This window comes from Suncus etruscus, chromosome 8, assembly GCF_024139225.1.
Source record: "Suncus etruscus isolate mSunEtr1 chromosome 8, mSunEtr1.pri.cur, whole genome shotgun sequence".
In the NCBI taxonomy this organism is placed as follows: Eukaryota; Metazoa; Chordata; class Mammalia; order Eulipotyphla; family Soricidae; genus Suncus; species Suncus etruscus.
In genome coordinates, this window is record NC_064855.1 from 16,131,376 (window position 1) to 16,152,904 (window position 21,529).

At 52.8% G+C, this 21,529-nt stretch overlaps 2 protein-coding genes across 2 annotated transcripts in view; both read right to left on the bottom strand.

The window, feature by feature from the left end:
- The window catches only part of CEP164 (centrosomal protein 164), a 42,594-nt gene that overhangs the window by 10,169 nt on the left and 10,896 nt on the right, over positions 1-21,529 (bottom strand). The window contains exons 4-11 of the mRNA XM_049778402.1: positions 16,605-16,809; positions 10,359-10,514; positions 9,978-10,103; positions 9,748-9,825; positions 5,509-5,886; positions 3,429-3,500; positions 1,933-2,016; positions 382-464 (exon numbers count right to left, since the gene is read on the bottom strand). Coding sequence (XP_049634359.1) covers positions 382-464; positions 1,933-2,016; positions 3,429-3,500; positions 5,509-5,886; positions 9,748-9,825; positions 9,978-10,103; positions 10,359-10,514; positions 16,605-16,809 — 1,182 coding nt within the window. The remainder of the gene's footprint in view (positions 1-381; positions 465-1,932; positions 2,017-3,428; positions 3,501-5,508; positions 5,887-9,747; positions 9,826-9,977; positions 10,104-10,358; positions 10,515-16,604; positions 16,810-21,529) is intronic.
- On the bottom strand, positions 12,741-14,253 carry LOC126015598 (uncharacterized). The gene is made up of 2 exons (XM_049778174.1): positions 13,532-14,253; positions 12,741-13,443 (listed from the first exon to the last, which is right to left on the bottom strand). Exons 1-2 carry the CDS (start codon positions 14,240-14,242, stop codon positions 12,802-12,804), a joined length of 1,353 nt encoding a protein of 450 aa, XP_049634131.1. The 5' UTR covers positions 14,243-14,253; the 3' UTR covers positions 12,741-12,801.

Consider the following 21,529-nt stretch of genomic DNA (forward strand, 5'->3'; position numbering starts at 1 on the left):
GACATCTGAACAGGCACAAACGCATGCACTCATGTGCACTTGAGGACACACAGCAGGATTCCGAATCAGCTGCATTCTAGCAAGGCTGCAGTAAACTCCTGGCAGGCAAGGGCAGCCAGCCCACCACCAGGTGCATCCAACGAACGTGCCAACCCGAAGAGCTCAGAGCCCACTAAGGGCACCTATAGCACCTCAAGCTCCCATCTTAAGGAACAAAGAGCCCGTGTGTATGGGTGAGAATACACACATATACACACGTACGCACACATATGGCAAAGTGAGCCACATACAAAGCCAGGTCCACCCCATGAGTGAAATCCATGCCCATAAGCTACATCTACAACCCCGGAGGGCCCACAAAGTGGCCGTGCCCACTCTCACCTTTCTGAGCCTCTGGTTAGCTGGCTCTGCCACTCCTCCCTACCAGACTGGCCGCCATCCTTGTCTCTTCCTACCCTGTGAGGCTGAAAGTGGGAAACCAAGAAACAACACTCAGAAGCAGGGTCTTTTCTGGGATCCCTCAAATTTCCTGCAGCCCCCAGGCTGACTCTGGTGCCCAGGAAGAAGCACTAGGAGGTGTGTGTAAAATGGATGAGACACACGTGGGACATGAAGAGAAGCAGCAGGACAGTGAAGTCACCAGAGGATGGCCTCGCCAGTCACTGCACAAAGCAGGGAACAGAGCAAGGACAGAGGAAAGAAATTAAGAGACCAGCTCCAGCTCCCTGCTGCTAAGGACAAAGACACTGGTGAAGAACAGTCCACGGGGACCAGCATGGGTCCTACATGGAGCAGCAGAGGCAGGAGCAGCTAAGGAGAAAGGCTCAAGGGCTGGGGAGAACACACAGGGTTAGAGCATGCCCAGCATGCTTGAGGCCCTGGCCACACAGCTGCCCAAACACCACCACCTGTTGCCCTGGTGACCACCCAGCACCTCAGGGCCTGAATATCTAACCATTCAAGACTGCAGTCAGGCCTGTGAGCACTGCTTGGGAGGTAGCCCCTGATTCTTCAAAACTTAAAAAATTCCAAAAAATAGAGGCAGATGACAAAGATGGAGACACAGTGGAAGGACAACATTTAGGTGACAGAGACCATCTGGGCAGCTGGTGGGACATGTGGGGCCAGGACAAAAAACAGGAAGTAACACAAAAGCACACCTGGGGGGCCGGGCGGTGGCGCTAAAGGTAAGGTGCCTGCCTTGCCTGCGCTAGCCTCGGACGGACCGCGGTTCGATTCCCCCGGTGTCCCATATGGTCCCCCAAGCCAGGAGCGACTTCTGAGCGCATAGCCAGGAGTAACCCCTGAGCATTACCGGGTGTGGCCCAAAAACCAAAAAAAAAAAAAAAAAAAAAAAAGCACACCTGGGGCCAGATGGAGGGGGCAGCATGAGGCCGGAACTTCTGGAGGCTTGTCATTTCCCAGACACCTCAGCTCACGAGCTTCGGGGTCCATGTCCCTACCACCCCCTGGGCAAGCAGTGCGGTTCCCTTCCTGGCGAGCGAAGAACTACCCACAAACAGCAGGCCACAGGGCTCAGATTCCCTCAGGCCCTGCTGGGCCCACCCATGTTCTAGTACTTTCTACTCGAAAGTCCATCACTGCCTCTGTAACATGACAGTAAATGGCAAAAGGGCTTCTGTGAGGTTCATCAGACTAGGCACATGAACCCCAACTCCTACCCAAGGAAGGTGGGTGCATGTACCAGGCTTTCTATCTCTCCAGCATGGGAGTGTGGAGCAATGGAAAGGCTCAAAGCTGGGCAGGTCCTGAGGTCAGCAGGCACCAGGACAGGTGGGCTAGTGAGTGAGGGGAGGCTAGCACAGCCCTCTCCACCCTCCCTGTGGGGCTCTGGCCAGGTGGGGCTCTGGGGGATCCCAGGAAGGGAAGCCCCACCCAGCAGCACACTTCCCAGATCTCCAAGATGCTCACCTCCCAACTGTCTCTGTTCAGTGCTGGGGTGAGCTGGTGGATGCCCAGCAGGTGTTCTGGGGTCTGGCTGCGGAAGCCTAAGTCCTGGAGACAAGGTAGAAGTGGGGAGGGGGCGGGTCAGGTGCAGGCAGGGGCTGGTCAAGGTCAGAAACAGACCAGGGCTTGAGATCAGGTACAGATGGAGCTGGTAGCAAACGTGGCGTCCACCAGGACCATCCCTTACCACCCTGACTCAAGCCTTCCAGAGCAGCACCTTTTGGGGACCACACCCCAGCACCATCATGACCATAACTGCTTGCTCCTGGTCTCATCTGAGTAATGAGGATGTACTGAGGAGCATCTCCCTTTACTGAGTTTCCACAACAAAATCATGGGGCAGCAGGACCTGGACAATGGGAGGGACAAATGTGGCACCGCCAATGAGCCAGAGGCACCTGGGCTGGCACAGGCCCCAGTTCTCGGTGGGGTACCTGCTGCAGAGCAAGGCACTAGCTGCCCTTCCCCCACTCAAGCCTCAGAGGGAGGGAGTCTTTGGGGCCCCAGCAAGTGCTGCCCTCAGCAGCCTGCCCCTGCCAGGCCTCAGACCCCTGCTGGGCTCAGTGACAGCAGGCTAAAGGAACACACTGGCCCCATGTCCTATGTGCACTCCTAAGGGAATGACACTGATGGACCTGTACAGGGCCAGCAACCTGGCTCCTAGGAGCTCCAGATATGGATGGCAACGCTGTCTGTGCCTCTGCTAGAGGACTCTGCGGCCCTCCTGTGCTTGGGAGGTAACATTTCCTCGCTTAATGTAGTCGCCATCTGCCTCTAAGCCCCTGGCTCAGCGAGGGTGAGGGCACGCAGCCCCCGAGTCCCCCACATCTCAATCCTGCTCATCCCTGATGCTTTCCCACTAAGCCCTTCCCTGAGGGCTGCTGCCTCCAAACAGATGGATCCTGGGGGTGAGGGCAGCATCTGCCGAAAAGCACTGTGAACTGCTCGGCATAGACAGAGGCTGGGCAGCTGACACCAATCCAGCAAGCTTGCAGACAGTCTGGGACAAAGGCGGCCTGCAGGGGGGCCACCCCAAGATCCCCCTGAACAGTAAGCAGTCGGTGGGGACTGAGGATCAGCAGCAGCTCCAGACACAGCCTGGACTCACACTCACATGTGTTCACATTCCCACACACTCATACTGAGTCTTTTCATTTCATCCTGTGGTTGGGCCAGGATAGAATCAGGGCACCAAGTATGCAGGGCTCTACAGAGCCCCAGGCCCAGCCTTGAAGGAGACTATATTTGTCTTGAGGTCACACCTGGTAGTGCTCAAGGGGATCATGAGATGTGGAGGTGCGAAGCCTGCCAGCGGCAGAGCCACCTCCAGCCCTGAGAGTGATGCCACAGTGGCCTCACAGACCCATGACGGAGGGGACACTGCTCCATGGACAGGCAGAGCAGGTGGTGCTCCACAGGCCTCAGGGGAGATGAATCAGCACCAGCCCTGCCACACTCACCGGGCCCAGGAAGGACTTGGGGTCAGAAGAGTCGCCCGAGAGACGAAGCTTTTCCACATGTTCACTGAGGTCCTGGGGAGACATAGATCACCCCATGAGGGCACAGAACCAGGAGTCAGTACAGGACTGCTCCTACAACCAAAAGTTTCAGGAAGTGAAAGAGGAACAGGGGACCACCAACCACACTGCACACATCTGCCAGCCCTTATTCCTGCTAGGTCTAGGGACACAGACACAGACACAGACACAGACACAGACACACACACACACTCCTCTCTCCTCTCTCTCTTCCCTCTCATTCTCTCTCTCTTCTCTCCTATCTCTCTCCCCTCTCTCCCCCCTCTCCCCTCTCTCCCCTCTCTCCCCCCTCTCCCCCCTCTCCCCCCTCTCCCCCCTCTCCCCCCCTCTCCCCCCTCTCTCCCTCTCTCTCTCTCTCTCTCTCTCTCTCTCTCTCTCTCTCTCTCTCTCTCTCTCTCTCTCTCTCTCTCTCTCTCTCTCTCTCTCTCTCTCTCTCTCTCTCTCAATAGATCACTACCCCCAATACAAATACAAACCAACCCTAATACCTAACACACACATGTGGACAGCCCCAACAACATACACCCACAGATATAGACCCCCCCAAAACACAGACTGTGGTCCTCCCAGGTTAAGAAGTGAGAAGGCTCTAAGGAAACAGGAAGTAGTCCCAGCGGATCAGAAAATAGCAGGAGGGCAGCTTTTCCGGGAAGCAGCAAACATCTTCATTAAACCCTATCCCCAGGAGCAGTGAACCCCTTTAACGAACCCCGTCCCTACCAGCCACCTGGGAGAACATAAGGAGGTAGGCAAATCAGAAGGCCACGGGCCCATCAGAGGGACCAACCTTCATTCTCTTATCAAAGCAAGACCTGGGTAGGCACAGAGAGCCGTAGACATGCTTAAAGAGTCTCCCTGAGAGCTGAGGATGGGGCAGGACCCCCCCAGTCCAGGGCCCCTCACATTCTCTCACTAACCACTCATGCTGGCCAGCCTCCATTGACAAGGGAGGATACATACTCTTGGCACACTTGTACACACATACTCACATGCAGGTGTATTTCTCATGCACGTGCAAAAACATGCCTGTACTCACACACGCACATACTTTCAAGCACTCACATAGATACAAATGTTCACTATCTGGGGCTGGGCGGTGGCGCTAGAGGTAAGGTGCCTGCCTTCCCTGCGCTATCCTTGGACGGACTGCGGTTCGATCCCCCGGCGTCCCATATGGTCCCCCAAGCCAGGAGTGACTTCTGAACGCATAGCCAGGAGTAACACCTGAGTGTCACTGGGTGTGGCCCAAAAACCAAAACCAAAAAACCAAAAAAACAAATAAAAACAAATGCTCACTATCACATGCATACACTCACATGATCACACATACCCTCACATACATACATGGGCCCTATCACACACTCACATATCCACTCATAAATGTGCTCACGCTATCTCAGTGCACTATTGGGGGCGGAGAGATAGCGCAGCGATAGAGCATTAGCCTTGCAAGCGGCCAGCCCAGGATGGACCTGGATTTGATTCCCAGCATCCAATATGGTGCCCCGAGCCTGCAGGAGCGATTTCTGAGCACAGAGCCAGGAGGAACCTTTGAGCACTGCCCGGTGCGACCCAAAAACCAAAAATAAATAAATTTATCATAGTGCACTGCTACATGTGTTCAAAAACATTCATGCATATGCTCACACATGCATTCACTCTCATGCATGCATTCACGCTATCACACACATGCACTCATATTGCACTTACTATGTACTCACACTCATTCAGGTATTCAATCACAGAGTGGTCACATCATACATGCACACACCATCAGACATGTGTCTAGTCACACACCTGCACTCACACATGTGCACAGAGGCAGGCAGGAAAAGAACAAGAGGCCTCACTACATGGGTCAGGCATCTAGGTCCCCAGAGAGGGATCTGGCTGAAATGACAGACCCACGGGGCCTGCTCAGAGGGTAAAGATATGGGGACTGGCCCCGACAAGGCCCTGGTGGGTGTAAGGTTATGCCAGCATGACGTGTTCAGCAGCTCACCTCACTGACATCCGACAGGCTCGCTCTGGGGTGGGAAGACACCTTGGCTTCCTCTTCATTTCTAGAACCCTCTTTCCCTGCATCCCCAGGGCTCTCTGGGATCTCCCTGGTGCTGGCTTGGGCTGGCTGATGGCTCCCAGGGTCCGGGTCTGGGGTCCCAAGGCTCCTGAGAGTGCCAGCCTCATTCTTCTCGCTCCTTTCTTTTTCGGGGATGCAGGCACTCTGCCCTCTTCCTGAGCTGCCCTTGCTGCCTTTGCTGCTGGCACTGCCCAGGCTACTGTCTGCCCCTTGGCAGGAAAGCTTGACAGGTAGAGGGGGGCCGGTGGCCTCGGAGCCCCGAGATGTGTCTTTTTTCTCCAGCTGGCTCGTCTGCGGGGACTCCTGCAGAGGTGAGGACACGCAAGACAGTGATGGAAGGGAACAGAGCACCAGACACACCTGGCACTGACTCCGAACCCCTATAGTGATGGGTGGATATCCATCACTATAGAAAGAGATAGGGCCCGGAGAGATAGCACAGCGGTGTTTCCTTGCAAGCAGCCGATCCAGGACTAAAGGTGGTTGGTTCGAATCCTGGTGTCCCATATGGTCCCCCGTGCCTGCCAGGAGCTATTTCTGAGCAGACAGCCAGGAGTAACCCCTGAGCATCGCCGGGTGTGGCCCAAAAACCAAAAAAAAAAAAAAGAAAGAAAGAAAGAAAGATAGAGAAGATAGAGGAGGGGGAGAGGGGAGAGAGAGAGAGAGAGAGAGAGAGAGAGAGAGAGAGAGAGAGAGAGAGAGAGAGAGAGAGAGAGAGAAGGTGGGGGTTCCCGGGGTTCCCTTCTGGCTGCACGAGAAGGTGAAGGCATAGTAACAAAGTGAACCCTGTACAAACCATTCAAAGGTCCATGCCATAGGACAATGGGTAGGGCATTTTCTTTGCATGCAGCCAATACAGGTTTGATCTCTGGTGTCCCATAGGGTCCCCAAACCTGCCAGGAGTAATTTCTGAACACAGAGCCAAGAGCAACTCCTGAATGCCACTGGGAGTGGTTCAAAAACAAAACAAAAAAGCTGATTCCAGGGGCTGAGGAGACAAAGCGAGGATAGGGCACATGGAAGGCGACCCCAGCTGGATCTCCAAGACCACATGCTTACCCAAACACTGCCAAGTGTGTCCAGAAAAACCCCAGTCTTGCCAGGTGGCCTCAATGATCCCTGTCACTGCCAGGCCCAAGCAGCACCATGTCCTGGGACTCCAACTGAACTACAAGCCCAGAATAGCACTAGAAGTGGGCCCTTAGCCCCTTGATTAGTGCTTGGAGGCTCCCGAAAAGTAAAAAGTAAACCTGATGCCAGCAGAAGTAGCTTGGCCCAGAAAGGTCCTTGCTCCACTTCAATGCTGACATCCAGAACTTCAGCACCCCTTTGGGCTTGACACGTTGCCCACCTTTCCCAACACATTGGGGGGCGGGGGTAATTCTAGGAAGGGCCTGACAAAAGGCCACACTGAACATCTCGAGTACCTCCAAAGTAGCAGAAGATGACCTGAAAGGGAGCTTTGGGTCACCCTGGCCACAGGCAAGAAGAGCCCTTTGCTGCTGACATCTCTAATCTACTATGAAAAGGAAAGACACACACACACACACCCCAAGTCATGTGGCAGACAGCTTCACAAGGCTCAGGCAACCCAGTCTGGGTGTGTGCAGCCACGTGGCAGGGCTTGAGAAACTCAAAATGAGTTTCTGGCTGCACATTAAGGCCCCCTCACCCCGTCTCCTGCTTGGGCTCTCCACTATTCAGCCAAACACCCCACAACATGCTCCCTATTCCCTGGTGTGGGCAAAGTATGGACAAGGCCAAATCCCCACCCTCTACGTGTTCCCTCTTTGCAGACCGTACTCTATCTCAGAGAAAGTGACTTTTCCTGACATCCCAACCTGCCTTAGGGTTACCTGCCAGAATCAAAGCCTGAGCTTAGGGGCTAAAGAGTTAGCACCATGGTAAGGTGCTTGCCTTGCATGTACACAGTCAACTCAGATTCAAACACCAACACCCTATATGGTCTCCCCAAAAGCCCCACCAGGAGTGATCCCTGAATACAGAGTCAGGAGTAAGTCCTAAACACCACCAGGTGGGGCCCAAAAAAAAACAAAACAAAACAACAATAACAATAAAAAGATTAAGCCCTCAGGCCACATCAGAGTACAACGGGAAGGGCAGCTGCCTTCATCAATCCAGCTTCAATCCCAGGCACTCCATGTGGTCCCCTGAGTACTGCCAGGAGTGATCCCTGAATGCAGAGCCAGGAATAAGTTGAGTGTGGCCCCCACCAAAATAAAAAAAAATAAACTAGCGGTACAGCCCTTCTCTGAGTAAGGTGACTATCTGGGTAAAATGTGAGGGATCTGTTGCAATCAATGTGCATAAAGTATTTAAGAGAACTTGATATAGGAGGCCTGTGAAAGGTTTAATTACGTCTGCAATCAATATTTAAAGGCTCGGGAAAATCTAAGTTGACTTCAGGATTTATTGCTTGCATGAAATACTCGGGAACAGTCAGAAAAAGGATAATTGCCAAAGATGAATTAACCAGGGGCCAGAGCGATAGTACAAAGTGAGAAATGCTTGCATAACAGGTGGTCGAACCGGGTTCCGTTCCTGATGCTACAAATGGTCCCAGAGCTAAAACACCACGGGATGTGGTCCCCCCTCAAAAAAGTGATAAAAAAGAAAAAAAGAAAAAAACTAGACCAAGTGCACTAGCAGGGAGGGAAGGCTCCCATCTGGGCATTCTTGGGGTTTCAAGGTCATGAGCCTACATTGGTCACTGTGGAGTTTGGTGGTCCTGGGGTTATTGTTTTCTGCTTTTTGAAAGAATGTGGTGATGGGGGGCTGGAGAGATAGCATGGAGGTAAGGCATTTGCCTTGCATGCAGAAGGATGATGGTTCGAATCCTGTCATCCCTTATAGACCTCCGAGGCTGCCAGGAGCGATTTCTGAGCATAGAGCCAGGAGTAACCCCTGAGCGCTACCAGGTGTAAACACCTCCCCCCCCAAAAAAAAAAAAAAAAAAAAAAGAATGTAGTGATAGCAGGGGAGGACAGACTATGCCCAGGAATGGAACTTTTTTTGTTTGTTTGTTTGTTTTGTTTTTGGGCCACACCCGGCGGTGCTCAGGGGTTACTCCTGGCTGTCTGCTCAGAAATAGCTCCTGGCAGGCACGGGGGACCATATGGGACACTGGGATTCGAACCAACCACCTTTGGTCCTGGATCGGCTGCTTCCAAGGCAAACGCCGCTGTGCTATCTCTCCGGGCCCAGGAATGGAACTTAATACAAGCTCTGGCCTCCCCAGAGTGAGATCCTGGGTTCAAGGCCTGACTCAATGAGTACTATAAGTGACAGGACCAGCAGGAGGAGATTCTGGAAGCTGTTTCCAACCACGTTCTCAGCACTGCAGCACTCAGGCCTCACTCAGCTGCCCAGCTGCCTGGCCTGTCCCTCACTTCCTCCCCATAGCCTGCCCAGGCTCTACGGTGCAGTCCCTTCCACCACAATTCCTGAACCTTTAAGTCTAAGTCACCCAAATTTTAGGAAAAACAGCCTACTGCCCTTTCTAGGGGGAAAAAAAAAAAGTCAGTGTCCTCTGGGAAATCTGCCTTGCATAGGCAAAAAAAAAAAAAAGGGGGGGGGGCCTAAATTATATCCAAGGTTACCACTGCCCCCTGGATCATTTCAGATCACTTTGGGGAATTTGCTTAAACCTGAATGTTGCTTCCCAGAAATGCTACCAATGCCCTGCTAGGCCTCCTCACCTGTGGTACTAAGAGATGACTTGACCCAGTTACCTGGAGTATGTGTATTCACATACATGTGTATATATGTATGTGCATGTGTATATATGTCTATACTTGCATATGTATGTATCTGTGTGTCTACAGCTTCTGTCTTATCCCATATCTCTTGTCATTAGTGAATGTGGTCCTGTTGAGCACGCTGTGAGCACCACAGTGGCCCCGGGGAGCATGACCCCCAGAATGTGTGGGAGTTCCATCTCAAGGCCTAAGTCCGGTGAGCACAAGCACCAGCTTCCCAACTATAGCCGGATGCAGCAATCCCGAAAGTGCCAGAGCCAGGCGAGGGCGGGGCTCTGGCTCTGCGCCATTATCACCAGCATAATCACTGGGGACAAATAATGCAGGTAAAGCAGGGTGGAAAGAAGTGCCGCGTACAGCCCCCAGGGCTCCAGGCTCCTACCTCGTAGGCAAAGTCACTGCCGAGCGCTCCAATGTCCAGGTGCAGGTTCTTAAGGAGGTCACTGGAGCTGCGGCCACTCTGCAAAGGATCATGTGTGAACGGAAGGCAGGAAATGGCCAAAGAAACAAAAGGAAAAAATTAAGAAAATGGCACTGTTCACATAACCGCCCACAGCACTTATGAGTCCCAACAGACAACAAGCAGGAGCTGGACAAGAGGCCGCCCCTTACCTGGAGGTCACCGTCTGCCTCGTCCTCCTCTGGGGCTTCCTCCTCCAGCCCCAGCAGGCCCAGGGCAATCTTGTCCTCATGGATGGAGCCCAAGAGACCCTTGGGGTAAGCTGAAGCCTTGAGAGCCTGCCCCAGGAGAGAGGAGGGCAGGGTGAGCTCAGGGCCCAGAAGACATGGTCACAAAGCTTCACCCCACTTCCACGGCTCCAGCTTTGTAGTTTGGGATACAAGTGAGTCCCCACAGCAGGGTCTGACTGTTCCTGTTCAGGCCTGGAGCCCGAACAGTGGGGGAGTAAGGAAGGAGTGTACTGAGGACTCACCTGATCTGAGGGGCCATGGCAGGGTTACGAAAGAACATGGGTCACGCAATGCAGGACTCACCTGCTGGAGGTCTCCAGGCTGCTCCGATTCAGTCAAGCTGCCCAGGTTCTCGCTCGGCATCCGTTTGAGCTTGGCGGGCGCCCCATCCCCCAGGCCTCGAAGCGGGGCCAGGCCCCCTGGGGGGATGTGCGTGAGGGCAAGTGGGGCACCCAGGGCCTGGAGGCAGAAAACATCTTGTTACACACCCAAGACACCATGGGCATCTGGGGGAGGGAAGAAAGGAGGGAAGGGATCAGAGACAGGGACAGAAATAAACCCCAAGTCCCACCCAGATGAAGCCCACCTCTGCTCAGGACAGAGGGGGAAAGGGACCTTCCCCACCCCATCCCCTGGCCTACAGTCTAGTGGGAAGGGATCTGGGCCCAAAGCTTCAGCTGCCCTGAGAGGTCAGACTCAGAACTGTTAGACCCAAAAGAGTGGCCAGAACATATAGCAGGAACACCAACACAGAGACAAATTGGGAGCATCTACAAAGGGACACTCAGGGAAAACAGTGCTGTTACTCCAGACCCCCACCTTCTCCGGCAATGAGGACATAATCCATGGCTTTAAGCAGACATCAGGGGCCAGAGTGGTAGCACCACAGGGAGGGTGCTACCTTGCACATGACCAGCCTGGATTCTGTCCCTGGAACCCTATTGGTTCTCCCCAAGCATCAACAGGAGAGATCCCTGAGTGTAGAACCTGGGGTCCATTCCCAGCAAAACAGGAGCCCCTCAGCACCACCAGGCAACCCCCCCCACCAGAATACCAGTGTCATGTGATCTATTCCCCCAAACAATGCTGGGTGTAGTCCCAAAATCAGAATAAATGTTAGCCATAATAAAAGAAAAAAAGATATGAAGCTGGAGGTGTATTATCACAGGGGTGAAGGTACCTTCCTTGCATGTGGCCAACCCAAATTTGCTCCCCAGAACCACAGGGTCCCCCCAAACCTCACTGATTGCATCCCTGGAGATCCCAGCACATCTGGGCTAGGTGAGGACTCCCATCAGACCACCTCCTGGGGCTCACGAGAATCATCTGAGGAGGCCCTGGGAGGCCTTGAGTTAACTTTTTTGTTTTTGGGCCATACCCGGCAGTATTCGGGTTACTCCTGGCTCTGTGCTCAGAAATTACTCCTGGCTGGGGATTAAACTCAGGTCCATCCCAGGTCAGCCACATGCAAGGCAAACACCCTACTGCTATGTTATCACTCTGCCCCCCTCCCTTGAGTAAACTTTAAAAAGGGGAAGTGGGGGAGTAGAGGAAAAAAAGGGGGAGAGGGGCCGGGCGGTGGCGCTGGAGGTAAGGTGCCTGCCTTGCCTGCGCTAGCCTAGGACGGACCGCAGTTCGATCCCCCGGTGTCCCATATGGTCCCCCAAGAAGCCAGGAGCAACTTCTGAGCGCATAGCCAGAAGTAACCCCTGAGCGTCACAGGGTGTGGCCCAAAAACCAAAAAAAAAAAAAAAAAGGGGGGAGCGTGATGTGACATGATCCCACAGAGAAGGAGAAAGGACCAAAGAGGACCCAAGGAAGCCAGCCTAGTGCCTACGTTTCTCCCTGTCCCTCCACTATGCAGGGGCCTCATCACATCACTCAGTGCAGGGAGGACTAAGTACAGGATGAACACAGGGCCTACGCTGTCACATGCCCACACACCTGTCCACACCTGTCCCCAGTGGCAAGTACTCAAGGACAATAACCAGGCTCTTCCCAGTTTCTATTTCCCATGTCCCCCTGTTGTCCCCTCCCCCCACTTCACTTCAGGGAGGCCCCAGCCTTGGCCCAGGGCTCAGACTTTGGTCTGTTTCTACTGCAGGGAGTGTCCAGCACTGTGAGCAGGTGCTTGGCTCTCTGGACACTGAGCTGACTCCCTTATTCTCTAGAGGGAGCTGGTCACCATGAGGCAGTATGGACACCTACACCAGGCAAGTGTCTCAAATGCCACACAGCTCACTGCACACCCCCAACCCAGATCTCCAACCAGCAAACAGGGATGATGAGGTCAGCCTAGGGCAGGAACTAGCCCCTCCTCTGCATCAGAAGAGCCCAGGACAGTCTGGGGGTTGGGTTGGGGAGAATGTGCATGCCTCACCTTCTCCGGCCTCTGCCCTTCTCCTGGCTACTGCCAGCATGTCACCCCTCCTTTCCCAGGTGCATTTGGGGGGATAATTCACTCCTATGCTGTGGGCTGGGAAGCACAGCTCTCCCGGCCTGCCAGGGTCACCCCTAGTCCCAGCTGCTCCCCACTGCGTCTTCTCGGCACAGCCATTTATTGACTAGGAATTGCAAAGTAACATCTGTCCTCTGGGCCCCACCAACTTGCAGCCACTATCTGATTAAAAGCTGGGGACAAGCTCAGCTGGGCCGTTGTCCACAGATCACTGTGGCTGGCAAAGCTGGTGGCCATGATGGCCACAAGAAAACATCTGGTGGAGCTGTATCTTGTCAGGCACACCTCTCAGGACCCCACTAAATTGCCGCTGCCCCTCCGAGACCGCTGGGCAGAGCTGAAGTAGGAGCCTTTCAAAGAGAGAAAGGTCAGGAGTCCCAAAATCAAATAATGCCTAAAAACTAGAACCAAGAAGTGTATTTCATCCTCTGGAGAGACCCCTAGGGAGGGCAGTGCAGGCAGATGGGAGGGCGGGCCCGGGGCCACCTCGGAGGTGACGCCTACCTGGTGGTACAGCTGCTGCCTGTCTGGCTCTAGGGCAAGTCCTCTACCAGCACCCAGCTCAGCCAGGCCTTGCCTGAGCGCACCGTGGCTCGACTGATAGTGGGCCAGCTGTGAGGCCTCCTGGCCGGCAGGGGCCTGAGCACCTAGGGCCGGGTGCTCCAGCAGCTCCGGCCCCCAGGGCAGACACTGCATGTCCCTGTCCTCAGCCTGAAGCACCTCACACTCGCCCTCACTCAGCGGTGGTGATGACGAGGGTGCCAGGCAGCAGACCATATTGGCTAGGTCCCAGCACGGAGGCTCCTGCACACCCTCAGGTAGCTCCAGGCCCTCCAGGTGCCGGGAGATCTTGACCATCTGCAGGATGTACTGGTAGAACCGCTGGTCTTCTGAGTAGTCCTCACTCTCTGGCTGCTCCTCAGCTGAGCTCTGCGGGCAGAGGCCAGCAGCACGGGTGTAGGGCTGGCCTTGCCCAGGACCCCCGCCAGCTCCGCTGGGCCCAGGGGCCGCCGCTCACCTCCCCCAGGGCAGAAAAACCCATGCAGGGGGCCTGGCTGCCGCTCATGCTGCTGTTACTATCCACGTAGGGCCGAGAGAGACCAGGCCTCCCATCTGCGTTGGGGGGCTCTGGGGACCCAGGGTGTGGTCTCTTCTGGCTAGGAGTTGCCCCTGAAGGAGCAAGGATTGCTGACTCGGAGGCCAGGGTAGCAGGCAGTGTTATGGAGGGTCCAGGGGGCAAGGTTGGGACCCCCGACACTGCTCGCAGGAAGGGTCCAGCCTCTGTGCAGCCACCTGGCAGGTCCTTGCTGACCAGCTTGGACATGTGTTCCACCCTCAAGCCTGGGGGCTCTTTCCTCTTCCCCCTGGGCCCTGGGCCCCCTTCCCCACTCAGGCCCTGCCAGCTTAGGTCTTCCTGGGCACTGCTGAGCAGCTTCTGCTTCAGGCTGGGCTGCATGTAATCAGAGGAACAGGTGGACAGGGAGGGAGCCTCCCCAGGGAACAGCAAGGAAATGTGCCTCTGGGCCTTGTCACCCTCTGGGCCAGTGGCACCAAGCTTGGCCAGAATGCGGCTGCATGGCTCCCCCTTGTGTGAGGAGATGCCCTTGCAGGTGTCAGACAGCTTGGTGGAGATAGGGGCCATGCTCTGACTCTCGACATCCCCTGGCCTGCTCAGAAGAGCTGGTGCTTGGGAACTCTGCGACCTGTCCCCCAGCTCTGGTTCCTCCATCTCAGAGTCTGAGAATCCTAATGAGGGCTTCAGCAGCTTCTCCGGGCCCAGCTGCTCCCCGACGTCTATTCTGTCTAAGGCCGGGGTCGGGCCTGTGACTCTGCCCATACTGGCCAAGACCTGGGGGGCACAGGAGGCTGGGTCCCTGGAGAGCAGCTGCAGCTTGCTGGGCAGGGTGCCCAGAAGGGGCCGGATGGGCTGGCCCAGGCTCTGCCCGTCCTGCACAGAGCCCTTGCTTCTAGGCTGCAGCTCTTGCTTTAAGCTCAGTTCGGCAGCAGGGAGTGGGGAAGCTCCATGAAGAAAGGAAGGGGAAGTCGGTGGGCCCCGCTCGGGCTGGATTTCCTACATGGGCAAATGGGCAGAGATGGAGACAAAGCACTTCTGGTTTATATGGCCCTGCTGAGATCCACCCGCCAGGGAAAAGAAGCCATCAGGGGCCGGGAGGGGGCTCCAAGTTCCCCAAAAACCGCCAGGCACAGCCTCTCCAGAAAGAAATAAAACAAAACCGAGAAGGACAAGAAAATGCCTAGCACCCGTGAGCTGGTGTGTACTGGGCTCTAAGCCCAGGATTCCTTATCTGTCTTCATCTGCTACAGGCTGCGTGCACCTTGCTGATGGCTCACAAACCCAGGGGACATAGGGGAGCTGCTGTATGCATGTAACAGGGAAGGGGTGTTACCAAGACCCACTACTCAGGGCTATCTCAGCACTATTAGGCCTTTGGGCAGAAAAGGGGCATCTCTTCTTCCAGAGTCCTGAGCATCCCCAAGTGACTGTCATAGATGCATCCTATACCTCCAAGAGAACAACACCCTGCAGACCTCTGGCCAAAGGCACCACACAACACTATACCTGAAAAAAACTTGGCTATCCACTACTCCACTACTCAGCCTGTGAGCAACATCGCCCAGAGAACAGAACACCTCAGGGCTATCACCCACCGGCCGCATCAGGACACATTAGGGCTCAATGGCTGGTCATTTCTGACTCCTGCAGTATCAGTGGGCCACCCACAACTGTGCCCTATATTCAGTTCCTGCAGCCAAAGATGGGGTCCTCCAGGAGACCCCGTCTCTCCCAGCACCCTGAGTCCATTCTCAACCCACACCACCAGCCAGGCCATAAGCTAGGCCACACAGAAAAGAATTCCATTGGACATAAGCTCAGTGCATGGCTCAGATCTTTCAAAGAGGGGGCCAGAGCATTAGCACTGCAGGGAAGGCATTTGCCTTGCAAGTGGCCAACCCAGGTTTGATCCCCAGCATTCTATATGCCCCCCCCCCTCCAGAGCCTGCCAGAAGTACAAGAATAATTCCTGAGTGCAGAGCCAAAAGTAACACTTGAGTGCTGACAGGTATGGCCCAAAATCAAACAAACAATTTTTCAAAGAGGCTGCATGAAAAAGGCGGTTGGGGCTGTTGCCCATTTCTCAGAACCCACTGGGAGAAACTGGAGGGTAGTCTGAAAAAGCTAATGAGATGGGATTCTGCCTTATTTTTCCTAATGTTTTTTTGACTGTAAGTTCAATATTTAGGTGTCAGCAAGGGGATTTCTTCTGAGAACTCTTTATGAGCGATTGTTCTTTCACTGTAACTTTACCTTATCCTCTTTGCAACATTGTTCTCATAATTAAAAAGAAAAAAAGAAAAAAAAGAAAGAAAAAGCTAATGAGAATAAACCCCTCAGCAATGACTCAAACAGCACTAGTACCTCAGAAATGAGGGAGGCAGCAGAAAGGGAACTGCAGTCCCTGAAGGTGACACAGCTGAGCCAAAGACCCAAGGAGCCACTGACTGAGCTGCTCTCCCACACCAGGGCCAACGAAGTCAGACAGGCAGGCTCCAAGCAGACATACAGAGCTCAGGGTGAGCTGGGGCTCCCCTCACTGTCTGCCAGGGGATGATGGCTCTGGAGGACAAAAAGCTCCATGCAGAGCAAGACCCAGGCACACCTAAGGCCACAACACTAAGCACAGGCATAAGAGGACCACAGCCTTTCGAGGACCCCGAAAGAACACTGAGTTTCCGACAGTTGATGCAGAGCCACATCTAAGTGAGACCCAGAAGGAGCCCCCATCAGGAAGATGAAATGCATGCAGTCCCATTTGTGACCACCACTTGGGGTCCCCCATTCTCGGGGAGCACCACCACACCCTAAACAGAGCTTTCACCCACCCCACTGTGAAGATGAGCTTCCCAGGGGACTCAGCCTGGCGATGCCAACAACTGCTAGAAGCTAAAGAAAAACTCAATTGTGGCCGAAGACAGGACCAGCTCAGAGGAAGGACTTTGGGCATCCAGGTCTCACAGTCAGGGTGAAGGCCCCTTCACTCTGGGAGGGAATCCCTGATCCACCAGCTCACCAGGGCGTTCTTAGTGGTCCCTTTGTCCTTCTTGTCTTTCTTCTCCTTTTTCTTTTTCTTGTCCTTCTTCTTGGTGGCCCCAGACCCTGACAGCTTCCCCCGCTCCTGGATCACAAGGCTCCGGTAGTGCTCGTCACATGGGTGGTCCCACATTGACTGCCCGTTGGAGAAATTGAAGTAGTAAATGTCTCCTGTGATGTCCTGGCTGGAAGGAGCAGAGATCGGGCATTAGGCCCTGCCCATGACACAGGCAACGCAGGGAAGAAAGGAAAAGCAAGGAGGAGGAGGAAGAAGTAGGGGCAGTGAAGGGAAGATGAAGAGACAAGGCAGGAAAAAGGTGAGGAAGCAAGGAGAGAGTCCCCCCAGCATCGAAAACACCACTAAGATGAGACTACGAAGCTGACGCAGGTGTAAGGTCAAGGGGGTGGAGCGATGGCGCAGTGGTAGAGCAAGGCAACTTTGCCTTACATGCAGCTGACACAGGATGGACCTCGGTTCAATCCCCAGCATACCATATGGTCCCCCAAGCCAGAAGTGATTTCTGAGCACATTGCCAGAAGTAACCCAAGCATCACTGGGTATGACCCAAAATTTAAAAAAAAAAAAGAGAATATAAGGTCGGGAGTGAGTTCCTACAGACACCTCACTAGGAAATGAAACCCATTCAACTTCCCAGAATTCACACTAGTCAGAATACATGTGGTTCAATTTACACGTGAGGGGGAATATTTATCAATAGACTAAGGGAGAAAGAGGTCTAGTGAAAGCTCTGATTTTGCAAAAGATACTCAACTGGAGAGAGGGCATGAGAGAAGATCAGTAAAAGAAGGGATGGAGGCAGCTTCAGGAGCCTGGGTTCAGGGAATGTAGTAATAGCACGGCAAGCACATGCTTGCTTTGCACACTATTGACCTGAGTTCAATTCCCAGTACCACACATGGTTCCTCAAGACCTGCCTGAAATAATCCCTGAGCACACAGCAGGGGTAAGCACTGAGTGCCACGGAGTGTGGCCCAAACAATACAACAAACAAGAAAACAATCTGGGTTTCTTTTTATATTGGGGAGAGAAGAGCAGTACCCAACAATGCTCTAGAACTTCCTCACTTTATCCTCATGGGTCTTGTGGGTGCTGGGGGAATCATATGTGGTGCTAGGATTCAAACCAGAATTGGTTGCATGCAAGGCAAGTGACTTATCCCAGTACTATCTATCTGGTCCCAGAATTTAGATTTCAACAAGTACAAGTGACATCATTTATGCCACTGGCTATTTTAGCAGAGAAGAAAGTCACATTCACAAGACAAAAGGCAAATAGGAGGCCAGAGAGATCATATCATATGTTTGATCATATACTGATCCTACCCTAATCAATAATTGTACACCCTAGGGTGTGACCTGGTAACAGGTATATTGGATTATTCCTTACTTGGTATTCTACCCTAGGGTGGGACCTGATTCTTGTCAATAAAAGCAAGGGTCTGAGGAAGGCAGGGACTCATTCTTCAGACTTCTTCAACAGAGCTGCGCTCCATCTTAGGAGCAGAAAGCTTCTGTGGGGCCAGTGAGGTGGCGCTAGAGATAAGGTGTCTGCCTTGCAAGCACTAGCCAAAGAAGGACCGCGGTTCGATCCCCCGGTGTCCCATATGGTCCCCCCAAGCCAGGGGCGATTTCTGAGCGCATAGCCAGGAGTAACCCCTGAGCATCAAACAGGTGTGGCCCCCCTCAAAAAAAAAAAAAAGAAAGCTTTTGTGATTTGAATTCCTTGATTGAGCATTGGATTTCCTGAACCCATTCCTCTTCACTCTGTGAATTATTTCCTGCAGATCTCTACAACTGGAACTGTTCCCCTGACCTAATCGAGCAGGGGAATGGGAACTGCCTTTCCTGTCTGGGAGCTCGGTGGGAATCAAACCTCAACCAATCTCCTAGAGAAGGTGACACTTCAGTATAGCAGGTCAAGCGCTTTGTCTTGCAGGCAGCTGACCCTGGTTCAATCCTTAGCACCACTATATGACCCCCAAACTTTATCAGGAGTGACCCCTGAGCACAGAGCTAGGAGTAAGCCTTGAGCGCTGCTGCGTATATCCAAAAATAATAATAATAATAATAATAATAATAATAATAATAGATATATGCTCCCAAAAGTTAACCTAAAGCATGCATCTTTGTAGACCTATACTAGAACGTAAGGGGAGAGAAAGAGGGCGGTCATTACAGAGATGGTCCCTGACTAGGCCATATGAGCCAGGACATATCCTCAGAAGAGATGGACCCTGCCTTGGATGACACTTTGGGGGTAGCAGAGAAGCATTGAGTCCTATTAGAACTCACTTTTATGTGTTTTTTGCTGGTCTCTGATTAAACATGAAAAAAAAAAAATCAAGACACAGACCAGCAAAGAGCTCAAGGGCCACAAAAGCCAAACTAAGCCTGCACCAGGAGACAGTAGGAGGTCAGTACTGCCGGGGATAGTCCTGAGTCTGGACACCACATTGCTGGGCCCAAGAACCAAACGGTCCCAGCCACGGAGCCAGGAGGAATGTGGCAGGAAGAAGCACCTAGGCTCACAATCATTTACTGCAAGCCATTCCAGAAAAATCAAAACCACTTTAAGCAACAGTCAGACTGAAAAAGGTGAGTCTGGATATCAAAACCAGAGAAAATGTAAAGCCTGAGCATCCGGTATGACAAGCCACACAAAAGGGGAACCAGGACCCAGACCTCGCCCTCTGCACCCACGCAGCTGTCTGGTCCTGTTGGGGTATCCTGTCATTCATGCACAATCCTTACCTCCAAGATGTGCTTCCCCAGGCAACAAGTTTCTCTGCAGTTCGGGTCTTTTGTTTTTGTTTTTTGGGTCACACCCAGCAGCGCTCAAGGGTTACTCCTGGCTCTCTACTCAGAAATCGCCCCTGGCAGGCACAGGGGACCATGTGCTGGATTCAAACCACAGTCCTTCTGCAAGAAAGACAAAGGCCCTATCTCCAAGCTCTCTCTCTGGCCCCTGTTCCAGTCTTAGTCTTTTGTCTTAAAACCTGCTTCCCTTATATCCCTACAAGAGCTCGGATGAATATTTCATTGTCAGGACAGTTTAATGCAGATTCACAAACACTAGGTATGACCTTTAGCCCTGGTTCTCCTGGAAACCGGAAATGAAATACCTGGGATGGCTGGGGTCCTAGAACACGTCCCCTGCTCCAGGTGAATCCCCCAAGGAACATGCAGAGACCAAGATGGGTGGAGCCAACCCTGCCTTGGAAAGTCCATAGCACAGCGGAGAGTAACATTAGCACAAATGCTGGGAGAAAGTGAGTAAAAGTACACCAAGGGGGCCTGAGTAATAGTACAGCAGGGAGGGTACTTGCCTTGCATATGGCTGACCCAGGTTCAATCCCCAGGTCACATGATCCTCCAAGCACCACTGTACTTGAGAAGGAATTCCTGAGTTCAGAGCCAGGAGTAACCCCTGAGAACCTGCAATTAAGGCACTTGCTCTGTACACAAAGGACCCTGGTTCAATCCCTGGAACTCTGTATGGTCTCCAGAATCTGGAAGTGTGTCCCCACCCTGCAAAAATTAAAAATGAGTGGCTGGAGCCATAGCACAGCAGGAGGGCATTTGCCTTGCACAGGTGACTAAGGTTAGATCCTCAGCATCCCTTATGGTCCCCTGAGACTACAAGGAGAGATTTCTGAGCATAGAACCAGGAGTAACCCCTGAGTGCCACCGGATGTGGCCCAAAAACAAAGTAAACAAAAAGAAATTACAAACAATTATGTCTAAACTCACTGTGAGGAGCTGGAGAGAAAGTTCAGGGGGTCAATGTCCAGTTCCTTTCTCAGTACCACCCCCGCAACATGCCCAACATCTCTGGAGGCCGCTGGAGGAAATCCTCCTCAGCACTGTATGGTAGCAGCAGTCCCAGTTGCTTAAGACTGAATCGTAAATGAAGAGTCACAGAGGGTAAAAAAAATAAAGTCTGGGGGGATAAGCGGTGGTGTGGAGCAGTGAGGCGTCTGCCTTGCCAGCACTAGCCTAGGACGGACTGTTGTTCGATCCCCCGGGGTCCCATATGGTCCCCCAAGCCAGGAGCGATTTCTGAGTGCATAGCTAGGAGTAGCCCCTAAGCATCACTAGGTGTGCCCCTCTCCAAAATAAAGTTTGATACAGATCCAGATCCAGCAAAAATTAGAGAGAAAAGTGATAAAGGTGGGGAGTTTTTCAAACTCAAAGAGACCTCTATATTCAGAGTCCCAAGTGACTAGAAATAAATCCACACCTCGGCTTTTCCCACTCACCCTGGATCTCAGGGCTTTTTTTGTTTTTGTTGTTATTTTTGCTTTTGCCATACTTGGTGGTACTCAGGACTTACTCCTGGCTCTGTGCTCAGGGATCATTCCTGGCAGTGCTTGGCAGACCTTATCAGATACTGGGAATGAAACCCAGGTTGGCCATTTGCAAGGGAAGCACACTATCCGTTATACTCTCTCTCCAGCCCTAAAAATACCCAAATTCTATCTCCTCACCCTCTTCAAATTTAAACTATTACTTGGGGGGAAATTCACTGAAACCAAATTCTAGAAAATCAAATTCACTAATCTAGAATGAGAACCAAGAGGCATTTAATCCCAAGAATATAAGGTTGATTTCACATTTTAAAAAATCCATCAATATCATGGAACAAATTAGCAATTAAACATTTCTTGTGAGTAGATCTACAGAAAGCCTTTGATAAAACCCAATACCTAGTTTTGGTTGAAACTCTGAACAAGCCAGCAGTAAAGGGCCCTTCCTCATCCTGACAAAAGGTATTTTACAAGACGCCTCCAGTGACCATCATTCCTAAGGCCAAGAGACCAGCTACCATGCCCTTCTAGTCGGAGCAAAGCAAGAAGGCCCCAGGTTAACACTTACATTCAATTT